Genomic DNA, 14520 nt, shown 5'->3' on the forward strand with positions numbered 1-14520 from the left:
AGGCCAACGAGTAACCAACACAGCACCGGTGATGGAGGCATGCGTCACAGTCATCTCCCAGGTGGAGCAGAGGTTTTCACAAAGTGACCACCTGATTGCTGCCAAGCTGGTTGACAGCTCGCGCTTCCCACAATTTGTCCTGTCATTCCCTACATCTGAGCTTGTCTGTGCACTGAAACTATGACCTCTAGGAAACGAGGAAAAGTTGAAGTTTGAGCTGACCACCCTGTACCGCCACACTGAGCTTCACAGTGGTAAGACGGCCCTGTCTCTGTTAAGATCCATCCATGAGGAGGCTTTTGCTGAGACCGTCACTCTGCTGAAAATTATCATAATAACACCTATGACGACATCCGAGTCAGAGAGGAACTTTTCCACCTTGAAGAGGGTAAAAACCTTCACTCGCAATACCATGGGACAGCCGCAACTCAACGCATTGGCCATGTTGTCCATCGAAAGCCCGCTGATTCAGCAGCTACATGACTTCATTCCCAAAGTAATCGAAAAGTTTGCTTAGATGAAGAACCTCCATGCCACCGTTCTCATCAAGTGAGCGCTCAGCCTTGGTGAGTGAAAGCATATTTTATCATCCTGCCTTTATGGTGCTGGTCCGTGCATTGGTCATATTTTTGTGCTGGATCGATTGATATAGATGGTGACGAGTGTCAGTGTGTCCATGCTTATCTATTAAGGTTGTTGTCATAGAATGGATCTGTATCCCTAAAAAGTTGACTTTCTGCTTTGTTGTGGCCTTCAGTGGTGTTGAGCTCATTAGTTGTTCGCATATGGCCCTGTAGGCACATTGGTTCTGAGCTTGGTTGCATTCCTAATTTAGGTTTGTAAATGTGACAGTGGTAATTTATTTGTGTGTGTATGAGAGAAGGAGAGCAATGTACACAAGAAGGCCTCTCTCTCTCCAGTATGAGTACTACAACACCTGGTAGAAGCAAGCCGCTCTGTCGTTAAAAGTGTTTTGCGGAGTGTTGTGGAAATTCTTGAACTGATGTATTCTTGGTCCTATGCATGTATGAATGAGTTACTAGTTAAATACTGAGTACCCATGTTTAGATAGGTAGAGGAGTGTGAGAGAGGGGTTCTGGTATTTGTCCTAGGGGGGCATCCTTGACCGGCACCAGTAGATTGTAGGGTTAATCGTAAATCTGCCTATCATGTTGTTTGTCCAGATGCTGTGAGTCTTCTCCTACAGTTGAAAAGGTTACCCATGTGGGGGAGGATAGCTTGCCCCTTTAGGTAAACACAACAGTAAACATTATGGCAGGAAGGATAAAGTGGGGGGACAGCCTGCCCTTTGGGTAAAACCTATGTGACACAAGACAGATTGGTAGCAACTTACCACACCCCTTTTTCTATGTAATATATATGGATTGTGCATGTATTGAGTTAGAGACTCCTCGGACGATTATGTTGGTAAGCGTTTGACGCGTCTCTTATTTGCAAATAATATTAAAATGGTTAACTTGTGCTTAGAGAATTTCGTCTCTGTACTTCCTTATTTAAGAGTGTTGATCGCTAGGATTATCATCACAGGAGCCACGCTGTTTGTTTATGTGTTAAATAAACACATCAGTAGCAAGACAGAGTTTTTTAGCTTTACTTCTATATTTAGAAATGGTTTGTGCCCCACACATTTTTTACATGTAAAAACGCCACTGGTCAGTTCACTGCTGTGGGGTAATTTAAAATCGATAGGGAAAGTCTGACACCAAGCTAAAAAAGTTATGTTTTGGTAATGTGTTTATCAACAATCAATCTGTTTCAGTGTTTATGAGACCACAACATCGATGAGTGAATTGTTACGAATCTGTTGTCACAATGCAGTCTCACATCCAGCAGATCATAGTAGTGTTCAATAGCTCACTCACAATGTTTATGAAAAGGTTAGCATAATGACTCTACGGTTCCAAAGGACGGTGATTAAATCTCATGTCCAAGTCTCCAAGAGAAGCAGTTCCATTGTTAAAAAACTCATTCATTATATTCTGATGGAAACGAGGAAGAATGTTTTTTTTACCGGGGCCTGAGTCGCTGTTGAGTACTTCACCTTGCCTTGCAGAAGAGCACAGAATCTGTCCCTATGAATGACGTAATAATGATATGACCACCCAACACATTTGAACATTAGTTATTGTCAGCTCGAACAGGGGAAGGTTACCTTGGTCCTGGATGCCTTCAGGCCATTGATGACTTTGATTTAACTGACCTGAACGAACGGGAACCACTCAGGGACAGGGTTGCCTACCTGGTCGCAGCTTCTTTGTTCTACAGTATCTTCCCAACTCCTATGTCTTAGTTATTATTTGTGTGACAAAGACTTACGGTTCACAGCACAGCAAAATCAGATCTGGAACCAGGCTATATTTCATGAACTCCAGTGTAGTGTTGTGTGATGTTACAGGACCTGGGATGACTGACCTCTGACATCTGCGGAGAACTGGGCGGAGTGACGCGTCACAAACAGCTGCAACTGCTGGTCCAGGTCACATGACTTCAGGCAGACGTTCCAGGAGCGAATCCCTGGTAGATCAAGACAGAAAATCATGAAGGAGCGATCTGCAGTTGCCTTATCAAATTTGTTGTAAGAAAAATGGAAATCTATCATTGTCTGTGTCATCACTGCTTCCTTCTGATTTCTAATATTCCAGTCAATTGTTTTTATTATTAGTATAGTTTTATACCTGACTGATTTTGTATCTAACTGCAATGCATAAATCATGGAGATAGTATGTTTTCATCTGACACACACATATACAGCTCTGGAACAAATTAAGAAACCACTGCCCCTTTTTCTTTCCTTTCCAAAAATGTCGAAAAGGAAAGTTTTGAGTGAGGAACAGAAAGGTTAAAATTAAGAGACCACTGCAAATTGAACACTTCTGTTCCTTACTCAATAAATAACTAATGTTTTTGTCCAGACCATTATAAATATACACTCACCTAAAGTATTATTAGGAACACCATACTAATACTGTTTGACCCCCTTTCGCCTTCAGAACTGCCTTAATTCTACGTGGCATTGATTCAACAAGGTGCTGAAAGCATTCTTTAGAAATGTTGGCCCATATTGATAGGATAGCATCTTGCAGTTGATGGAGATTTGTGGGATGCACATCCAGGGCATGAAGCTCCCGTTCCACCACATCCCAAAGATGCTCTATTGGGTTGAGATCTGGTGACTGTGGGGGCCATTTCAGTACAGTGAACTCAGTGTCATGTTCAAGAAACCAATTTGAAATGATTCAAGCTTTGTGACATGGTGCATTATCCTGCTGGAAGTAGCCATCAGAGGATGGGTACATGGTGGTCATAAAGGGATGGACATGGTCAGAAACAATGCTCAGTTAGGCCGTGGCATTTAAACAATGCCCAATTGGCACTAAGGGGCCTAACGTGTGCCAAGAAAACATCCCCCACACCATTGCACCACCACCACCAGCCTGCACAGTGGTAACAAGGCATGATGGATCCATGTTCTCATTCTGTTTTTTTGTAATTGGTTGATTAGATAATTGCATTAATGAGGAATTGAACAGGTGTTCCTAATAATCCTTTAGGTGAGTGTATATATTCATTTATATATATATATATATATACAAACCCGATTCCAAAAAAGTTGGGACACTGTACAAATTGTGAGTAAAAAAGGAATGGAATAATTTACAAATCTCATAAACTTATATTTAATTCACAATAGAATATAGATAACATATCAAATGTTGAAAGTGAGACATTTTGTAATGTCATGCCAAATATTGGCTCATTTTGGATTTCATGAGAGCTACACATTCCAAAAAAGTTGGGACAGGTAGCAATAAGAGGCTGGAAAAGTTAAATGTTCAGATAAGGAACAGCTGGAGGACCAATTTGCAACTTATTATGTCAATTGGCAACATGATTGGGTATAAAAAGAGCCTCTCAGAGTGGCAGTGTCTCTCAGAAGTCAAGATGGTGCGGTGAAAAATAGTGGAGCAATATCAGAAAGGAGTTTCTCAGAGAAAAATTGCAAAGAATTTGAAGTTATCATCATCTACAGTGCATAATATCATCTATAGATTCAGAGAATCTGGAACAATCTCTGTGCGTAAGGGTCAAGGCCGGAAAACCATACTGGATGCCTGTGATCTTCGGGCCCTCAGACGGCACTATATCACATACAGGAATTATACTGTTATGGAAATCACAACATGGGCTCAGGAATACTTCCAAAAAACATTGTCGGTGAACATAATCCACCTTGCCATTCGCCGTTGCCGGCTAAAACACTATAGGTCAAAAAAGAAGCCATATCTAAACAGGATCCAGAAGCGCAGGCATTTTCTCTGGGCCAAGGATCATTTAAAATGGACTGTGGCAAAGTGGAAAAGTGTTCTGTGGTCAGACAAATAAAAATTTGAAGTTCATTTTGGAAAACTGGGACGCCATGTCATTCGGACTAAAGAGGACAAGGACAACCCAAGTTGTTATCAGCGCTCAGTTCAGAAGCCTGCATCTCTGATGGTATGGGGTTGCATGAGTGCGTGTGGCATGGGCAGCCTACACATCTGGAAAGGCACCATCAATGCTGACAGTTATATCCAAGTTCTAGAACAACATGTGCTCTCACCCAGACGTCGTCTCTTTCAGGGAGGACCTTGCATTTTCCAACATGACAATGCCAGACCACATACTGCAACAATTACAATGTCATGGCTGCATAGAAGAAGGATCCGGGTACTGAAATGGCCAGCCTGCAGTCCAGATCTTTCACCCATTGAAAACATTTGGCGCATCATGAAGAGGAAGATGCGACTAAGAAGACCTAAGACAGTTGAGCAACTAGAAGCCTGTATTAGACAAGAAAGAAACATTCCTATTCATCAACTTGAGCAACTTGTCTCCTCAGTCGCCAGACGTTTGCAGTCTGTTATAAAAAGAAGAGGGGATGCCACACAGTGGTAAACATGGCCTTGTCCCAACTTTTCTGAGATGTGTTGATGCCATGAAATTTAAAATCAACTTATTTTTCCCTTAAAGTGATACATTTTCTCAGTTTAAACATTTGATATGTCATCTATGTTGTATTCTGAATAAAATATTGACATTTGAAACTTCATTGCATTCTGTTTTTATTCACAATTGTAAAGTGTCCCAACTTATTTGGAATCGGGTTTGTATATATATATATATATATATATATATATATATATATATACAAACACACATATGCATATATATATAATATATATATTTATAATGGTCTGGACAAGAACATTGGTTATTTAGTCAATCAACAGAGATTAGCTAAACAAAACGGTTATTCAGTCAGAAAAAACATGAAATTACATAAGAGGACATGAAGGGCTTGTTTGCGTATTACTAGCTTTAGTAACTGCATCAAAACACATTACACATGCTTTAAAGTTACTGGAAGAGAGACAATTATTAAACAGCACTGGGTTTAGCACAAGCAAAAATTATTCTCAATAATCCTGTCAACATGCTCTTTGCACAACCCTTTGTCAGACTGGATTCAATGGAAGACTCTCAGAAGTTCAGAGAGAAGCCAGCGCCAGATCTCATTCAGCAGGGCCTTGCCGCAGTAGAAACCTGTCTCTGATCCTATTCACTGGTGGATACATTCACTGAGCCTGGGATAGGAGATTAATATAATGATCTTCCCTCTCCTGCCTCATCCTCTTTTTATATCCTCTAAAATAAGACTGTACTCTGTATATTAGTTAAGCTATTTTTTTTTCTATTTTACTTCACCGAGGGAAAGAGAGATGTTCAACTGCAAAAACGACCATGGCCTCCTCTCAGAATGCTGTGTCATTGATACTAATTCCGGTGAAAGGCACAATGCTCCTTGTTCAAACAGGCATGAACAAACCTCTCAAAGGGATAACAGTTGCATGATTTGTTGTGGCGGACAACTTGACATGAAAGTGGAAGGCAGTGAGTGTTCGTCTTTTAATACCTAACTCACAGGGGAAATAGGTTTTGGAAATTTTGGGGCGATAACTGAATAGTTATAGGAAAACAATGTGTTCGGGAGCTCTCCACCCATAACTCGCTGAATGAACCTACTAATCAAGGAACCCTCCTCTGACTGGCTCAACGTAGCAAAAAAACACACAAAGTCAATTAGTACAATTAATAATGATAGGTAACTCCTAAAATAAAAGGATGGTGAAATTGTCACTAAACCAGCTAATTTGCTGATAATATTCATACTTCAAATTTAACACTAATCCCACTAACAGGGCTTAATTAACAATCAAATTAAACATGGTTAGTGTGATTACTCCAACAAGTTTCCCATGTGGAAAATGGAGGAAAAGTTCCAGACAACACTGTCAATCTGCTCATAGGGCACACAATGTGATGCCAAAGGTGGTTGAGCTATCCAGTCAGATGGATGAAGAATGCAAAGTGGACATTCTTCACACCATTTTAGTGAGAAAAGTCAGGAGAGCTCTTATTCTCAATTACACTGTCAAGGGTAATTTTGTGAGCTGCTGCCTTCCTGCCTGGCTGAGCGCAGATATGGTTAAGCTGGTGTATGAGCCGTGAATACCGGGCTGTACATCACGGATCATCAACTACAGCGGGACAATTCTGTCTTAAGTGGATGGTCGGTGGCCGGAAACAAAGTTAAAAGTATTTTGTAGATTGCAAATTTACTGCAATAATCCAAAACAGATATCATATTTAGCAAAACAATCTATTCAAGCATTGTTAACATTTGTGTAGTACAAAGACAACTCGTTTTCACTTCGGAACAGATTTCCAAAAGAAGATTTATTTTGAGGGGATTCTTTAATATTTTTAGTCTTAAGTCCAACAAGGTATATATATTTTGCGTTTTTAGGAGGCTGAAAAAAATCACCAAATCATGTACATACATTGCTAACTGTGTCTAACGAGACTCCAACTGGAATACCCTGAATTTTATCTGAAACATTTATTTTATGGAGTAAGCATGTTGCCTAATTCTTAGCTTCCAACACAATACAGATTTTTATAATCACTCAAAATGTAAATGTTTTAATGCATTTTAAAATAAATGGTAACAATCTCACATACATTTTAATGACAACCCAATCACAATATGGTACATGCCATTTGGTTGAAGACCTGAAGAATCTGAGAAACAAGCATTCATATTTATCTTTGAAAAGTTTTATAAGTAGCTAATACCCTTATGTCCTTTTATATAGACAGTGGCTTTTTTAAGATGATGTACGTGGTTCTATAAACTATATTTCCCAAAGCAGAAGGAAACAAAACTAAAACCTCCCAAAGCCGGAACTGTTTAAATTCCCCCTAAACTATTCCAGGTACTTACAATACATTTTTACATATATCCCAAGAACAGGAGTTAAATCAAGTCACCCAATAGCTTACCAGGCATGCTTTCACATTTCAATGGGCCTTAAGTCAAAACAGCAGCTATCAAAAAGGTAAGGTGAAATTGTCTAACCAAACAGTTAGTATGTCAAATTGTCTAACCAAACAGTTGCCATACAATCTGGTTGCATAAGTGTGCACACCTTCTTATAACTGGGGATGTGGCTGTGTTCAGAATTAACCAAACTCATGTTAAATAGAAGTCATTACACACCTGCCATAATTTAAAGTGACTCTGATTAATCACAAATAAAGAACAGCTGTTCTATTAGGATTTTCCAGACATTTTCTGGAAAACGAGAAGAAAACTGGTCAGGGAGTCTTCCAAGAGGTCTACAGCAACATTAAAGGAACTGCAGGAATTTCTGGCAAGTATTGGCTGTGTGCTACATGTGACAACATTCCAAAAGGTATGTTTGGTGCAAAAACAACACTGCACATCAACCAAAGAACAGTGAAGCATGGTGGTGCCAGCATCATGCTTTGGGGCTGTTTTTCTACAGCTGGAACCAGAGCCTTAGTCTGTGTGGAGGGAATTATGAACAGTTCCAAATACCAGGCAATTTTGGCACAAAAACAGCATGACAACGACCCAAAGCACACATCCAAATCTACAAAAGCATGGCTTCACCAAAAGAAGATGAATGTTTTGGAATGGCCCAGCCAGAGGCCAGACCTGAATCCAACTGAACATCTGTGGGGTGATCTGAAGAGGGCTGTGTACAGGAGAAGGTGCTTCAGCAAAGTATTATTTTTAGGGTGTGCACACTTATGTAACCAGGTTATTGTGAGTTTTTTATTTTTCCCCCTCAAAGATTTCAGTCTGTTGAATTGTTCACGTTAGAGGTCACATAAAAGGTGGAAAAAGTTCTGACATGATTTATCTTTGTCTCATTCTTTTACATCCCAAGAAACTGGCATTTTAACTCACAAGAACCTGTGTAGACTTTTTATATCCACTGTAAGTGAACTCAAACTTTTGAATGGTAGTGTGAGTTTTCATGGAAAAAAAGGACATTTGTAAGTGACCCCATACTTTTGAACAGAAGTGTATATAAAATAATGTTGTTGTTGTTGTTTTTACAAATAAACCTTTGCCCAAATAAATGGCTTTGATTTCAGGTGCCTAGGACAGTACTGACCTAGTCACAGTTATTGTCACATAATTTTTAGTACATTTTTTAAATTCCTTTAAAATATCATAATGTACTTTAAAACTATCACCAATATGATTAGCTATAGTGCGTTCAGAAAGGTGTCAGACCCCTTCACGTTTTCCACATCTTATTAATTTACAGCCTTATTCTAAAATGTTTTTTCCCTCATCAATCAACAGACAATCCTCGATAATGAGTCAGGGGAACGGAATGTTCTGGCCCAGAGGACTTAGCAGTACTGAATGTTCTGGCCCATTTTTCCTACTGACTTATCTTGTACCTTCTGTTTACTAGCTACGGTATACGAATGAGATGTCATTATCAGTCAAGTGACTGGTGGCTTTTAACTCTATTTTCAAACGTTGTGACAAAGAAAGAATAATGTGTATATTCACTTTCTTTAACCAAGTAGAGTTTGATTTCATCCTGACACCGACACGTTTAAAAAACATTATATTTTGTTTCATCATATAAAATGTGTGTTTTTGAAAGGTGAAGTACAATTAATGTAGTATGTTTCATGTTTGAATAGGACCACAATGGAAATAAGTACTCCACCTTTTGGTGTTATCCTAGACACATTGTTGAACGTAGTGTATTCATATTTGTGGCTGTATTGTTTTCTTTTAATTGTAAGATAAAATCAATTAATCAATCAACCAGACTACAAGAGAAAAAAGGATCAATGTTTTTCTACTCTACAAATGTACAGACCTTTTACAAGATGTTTAACTTGGACTAGCAGTGTGTGTTTAATTACCCTTGGGGGTCAAATTAATGCATGGATCATTCTGTGGACAGTGACACGTCCACAATATAATTACAATAATGAAAATTCACATTTTGTTCATTTAGCAGACACCAGGTTTCAGATTTAAATGGCCATATGTTACACCACCAAGCAAATTTTGTTACTAAATTCTTACTAGCAGATTCCTATTCAATGTCAGGCAAAGAAAAAAAAAAGAAAAAAAGTGTTATGACAACGATAATAATAATTGCTGTCTTATTTCTATTTATTTTTGTGTCACTTGTGATTTTTTATCCCAAGTACAGGACATTGTCCTTCAAGGGCGCTGTTCTTCGACTGGTAGCAGTCTCCTTGTCATTTCCAACGACACATGACCTGGTGTACAGGGAATGGACTGGAAGCTAAAGTGACTGCACCCAGGCTACTTGGTTCCTGGTAACAATGGTAATGAGGTGGTTGCCATGGTGCCAGCCTGGCAGTTAACAGAGTGATCCATCAATAGCTGACTCTGGCAGAGGAGAGCTGGTTTCAATTCTGCAATTGTTGTTGACCAACCAAATCCTGAATTGTTTTAAAAATAATTTCTGGCTGTGTCAAGAAACACTAGACAACACGCTCTATTTTATAATAATTTCCTACCATCCAACTGGTAGTGCTTTGGCCAGTTACTGATCATAGAAGACTTTCCCATAGGCACAACAAGCTTAGCCGTGGGCTACAACAGACACAGCTTTAAAAATGTCAACAACATTCAACTGAACATCATTCTGAATTCTTCAGTGCCAAGGAGGACTCATTATTTATGAGGGCAATGTCCCAGGAGCTTGGCAGTGTGCATTTTTAACAAACCAGTTAGTATAACCCTCCACTGTATGTCGTTGCCCTCAGGCAAAAGAAAAACGTTTTGCCCTGCGCACCAACCACATTTATGTTTTTTCTGATTACTACCAATGAGGATGAAGTTGGTGAACAATCAAATGAGATGCAGAGGTTTTCATGATTTATCAACTAAGGAAAGGGCCTTCTTTCTAAAAGAGGTGTAAATCATTGTGTGAGTGAATAGAAAGACATATGCATTTAATTATTTTGGATGTTTAAATAAAGATAACCTAACAGTTAAACAAAATATGTACATGTGAAGCCACCTTCAGGCTGCTCCATCAGTGCTCCAACCTTGCAGTCTGTTTATTGGGTCAAGATCACTCCTGCAAATCACCTTCCACCTTCTGAGAATATGTATAACTTAATACTGTGTCTCCAGATAAATTTAGATTGAAATACTCCTCTAGTTTGTCCATAGAATAAATAATTTTATAAGGTATACACAACAATAACTCTGTGATTCAGAGCATAACTGAGAAATGTGGTACAGTTTGATTAAGGATTCATACCACTTAAAGACACAGATTTGCGTTTTCATTAAGTAAGGTAATGCATTTCTTTACAACATGATATGACTGGTGATATTAAAGAGTACAGTCTCTTTGCGATGTATATCTATAGATAGAGATAATCAATCTGGTCAGAATCACTGATACTTGTCCCCCTCCACCCTCCACTGGTATTGATTTGTTATTGTCTCCAGAAAAAAACTAAGATTTAAAGAATTCAGCCTCATCCCTCATCCCTCATCCCTCATCCCTTATTCCTTCTTAATATTCTGGTCACATAATGCATTCAGGTGAAAAGTGATGAGCCTGGTTCATAAATATACATTTGGAAGATGGGTTACATGTTTCCAGTGCTACTGGGTTAAACCCCATTTTCTTTGATAAAATATCTCAGTACAAAAAGGTCCTATCAAATTGCAGGTGACATTTATTGAATTGGACTGGGGTGAAAAATCTATATTTATGCAGAAACAATAAAAATAAACATTTAGAGTGGTTAGCAACATGTTGATTGACACACATGTTGAATTAAGGCTATCACATGCAAGGTGTTGATAACACAGATAATCACTGTAGTTGATTACACCAGGGCATGACTTGGGCCCGAACGGTCCAGAACGGCGTTCAGGTACTTCTAATTTTAGGCAAACAGCATTCAGGTACCTTTTTTTAGGCAAAAGAGTCGTCTGGGACGTCTGGGATAGACTTATTAACCAATACATTTTGATAAAGGTAGTCTCATTCATTTTATGCCAAGTCAAGCGCTGATTACACCGCCATTTATTATATGCTTTGTGAATATGTATATAAAGGCCTATATTTACATATTTGGTTTTTTTGGCATTGCATGCTTTTTTGAAAGAGGAGAAACGGTAGGAAAGACGTAAGAGAGTGTGCGTAAATAGGGGTAGTCCGGAATGCGACCTAAGCTGCAGCGGTAATTGGGACCCAGAGGCAGCGGGTCAGCCGCTTGACCACCCATCACCACAAGCATTTTTAATAAGATAATTTACAAATAACAATCAACGGAAGCTTAAACAATCGAAGACAATAAGGGTGCATTCCAAGCACCAAACCATAGAAGAAGAAAAATTCTACGCAATGCAACGCAACTTTTTCACTCCTAAAAAAGTGGCGTAGTGGTGGTGAAAACTGCTGATTCAACATGCCGATGCGTCATTTTTTACATGGGGAAAGCACCATCGAATTATTTATATTGTATGTGATTAAGTTCCAATCCGTCTATAGTTTAATTTTGTGATTATGGACATTAGGCATGCCGTAATTACAGAATGAGTGTGCAAAAAAGACCGGTGCTGTTGGTCACTCACCTCGTTCTATGTGGTCCCTGGCGCGTTGCAGCTGGTGGTCTGTCGCTATCTCTCCGATCACTATCAGCATGTAGTATTTCCCGTGGCTGAACGGGGGTCCACGACGCTGTTGCTCTCCAAGGTCCTGATTTCGCTTCTCGGACCCTGGCCGCGCGCTGTTCTCATCCTCCAGCACCACAGAAAGAGCACATCGAGCCGGAATCTCCATGGCAACAACCCCGCGAGCGCGGTGTGTGCAGGGGGAAAGGTAGGGGAGGGCTAGTGGGGCTATCGGGCCGTTCGCTTTTGGAGCTATTTACTTCTATTTGATTGGCCAAAATACCCATGCAGCATGCTGATGTCACATTGAGTCATTGGACACATCCAAGGGGAGAACTTCGATTTTGGAAACTGAGAGCTTCCAAAAGTATTACAACGGCCATGTTTGAAAGATGAAGAGTAAATAACAAAATACCATGAGCTGAGATATACAGCATGGTCTGACATATGCGGCACCAACGTTTATTATTAACTGCATAAACTACAATTGGAAAAGCACAGCTCAAGTAGCATTTTGACAGTTAATAGTAATGAAAATGCTTTCTATTATTAATCCAAAACACAAATATAATGCTTTAGTAAGACATATACCTATTATATATGTATCTTTTATGTATTAGCCATGTTTGTATATAAATGGCAGAAACGTGTTTTTTTTTTTTAAAGTTGTTATATATTGAGCTAGAAATGACATTGTTGCCAATTTTCCTTGTTTAATGTGTTTAATTGACAAACCAAGGCAATCTTACACAGTGGGCGATGGGCTAAGCCTTTTAAAATTATTTGTAGACAATTATAAAGTTATCGTTTGCAATTTGCCATTGCAGTCCATGCAGCAGTGAGTTCAATATAGAGACATCTTGAAATAGACTCGATAATTCAGTTTGTCTTTTCATTAACCTTGTGTGTATCACAAATAGCGTTCTATTCCCTTTATAGTCAATTACTTTTGACCAGGACCCAATAGGGATATAGGGAATAGGGTGGCACAAGAGAAACAGCCTTTGTGACTGCTGTTCCCACATCTAAAAATATTAGGGGGCGTTGAAATAGAAACCATCACCCGTGACTGAGAATCTAGTGCCATTTTCTGAAGGTGGACATGATGGTGCACAAATCTCTGGTTGAAGAAGCGTTTCTGCAGCAATTTAGTGAATGCTTTGGGTGTGACCCAGGTCCATATTTACTTGAAAATCAAGTGCACAAAGATAGTAAAACCTAAAAAATGGTCCCGCTGGGTTTCTTGGCCGGTGCCCCGAGAACAGAAATCAATGTCCGGTTGTGGTGTTGGGCTTAGGGTAAAACTTTTGGGCATTTAAATAGGGGCTACTTTTAGGTTTAGGCTATTCATTAACGTTTAGGTGTTGGAACTACGTTAAGTTTAGGCATAACATTTAAGTTATTGAGATTAGGGTTTGGTTAAGGTTAGGGTTATGGCTTATAATTACAGTTAGCTTTAGGCCTAGTGGGAAGAGAACATTGATTTCTGGATTTCTATGTTCCACACAATTGCAGAGAAAAACAGTGTGTGAGAGAGAGAGAAAGAAGGAGAGAGAAATCTAATAGACAGAGTAAAATACTCATCATTCATGGGTTGTTTGTAAATGTACAGCATGAGCGGTAGGTATAGAACAAAACATGGAGCAGTGAGTCAGCACTTCATTCCAGTGTTCCAGAAACGCCACCATGCTGCCCTCTCCTGGAGAACAAATGACACCTAGATAAAAAATATTGTACTGTACATACTGTCATACACTGACTTTGAACACATCTTTATGATTACAGGAATCCCAAATTTTAAAGAGAGGGATCAGCTAAACTTCTCTTGGTGATGCCAATCCACTAATGTCAATGTAACGGCTGAAGAGCTAGTTCCCTTTTCTGCTAAACCTCTCTGTCACTTGAAAGCTTATTTCGTGTTGTTTTCCATAATAGATTATCTGGACAAGCTAGGCCTTGACTAACGTAGACCTAGTTTGGTTTGTGCTATATTCCCAACTGATCTCTGTCTTGACTCTTGACTTTCCCCAACTTTCCAGTAACGAGAACCATACAATCTGTTTTATCTATAACCATACTGTTGCAAATCGCCTAGGGTGGTCCAGCCTTCGAAAGCGCGGCAGTATATAAAATCTGTCCGACTGCGCTTTAGAAGTCTGTTCTCTGTTTTCGATTTCTCTCTATCTAATGAAAAGCAGAAAATGACATATACAACAAAATAAATAACTGGGGCAGCCCTGCTTCTAGACTACCTCCCTTCACTGACTTGCCAAATACTGTTTAAAGTTGGTTGCTTAGTCTGACTTTAAATCGCTCTCCTGCCGCGTAATGTACCTGAAAAGGAGAAGTCCCTGAGGGATCTCTGTGTCTAACAGCCTGTGCACTGAATAAGCGATGCTCGTGGAAAGGTAGTTTGACTGTGACACTGTCTGGCCCATTTGTTG

At 39.4% G+C, this 14520-nt stretch overlaps 1 protein-coding gene across 1 annotated transcript in view; it reads right to left on the bottom strand.

The window, feature by feature from the left end:
• Positions 1-12279, bottom strand: part of map1ab (microtubule-associated protein 1Ab) — a 71291-nt gene extending 59012 nt beyond the window's left edge. The window contains exons 1-2 of the mRNA XM_029114916.2: positions 12038-12279; positions 2434-2535 (exon numbers count right to left, since the gene is read on the bottom strand). Of these exons, the coding sequence (XP_028970749.2) occupies positions 2434-2535; positions 12038-12245 (310 nt within the window). The 5' untranslated portion in view covers positions 12246-12279. The remainder of the gene's footprint in view (positions 1-2433; positions 2536-12037) is intronic.
• Between the last annotated feature and the right edge of the window lie 2241 nt (positions 12280-14520).

Source organism: Esox lucius, chromosome 19 (genome assembly GCF_011004845.1).
Source record: "Esox lucius isolate fEsoLuc1 chromosome 19, fEsoLuc1.pri, whole genome shotgun sequence".
In the NCBI taxonomy this organism is placed as follows: Eukaryota; Metazoa; Chordata; class Actinopteri; order Esociformes; family Esocidae; genus Esox; species Esox lucius.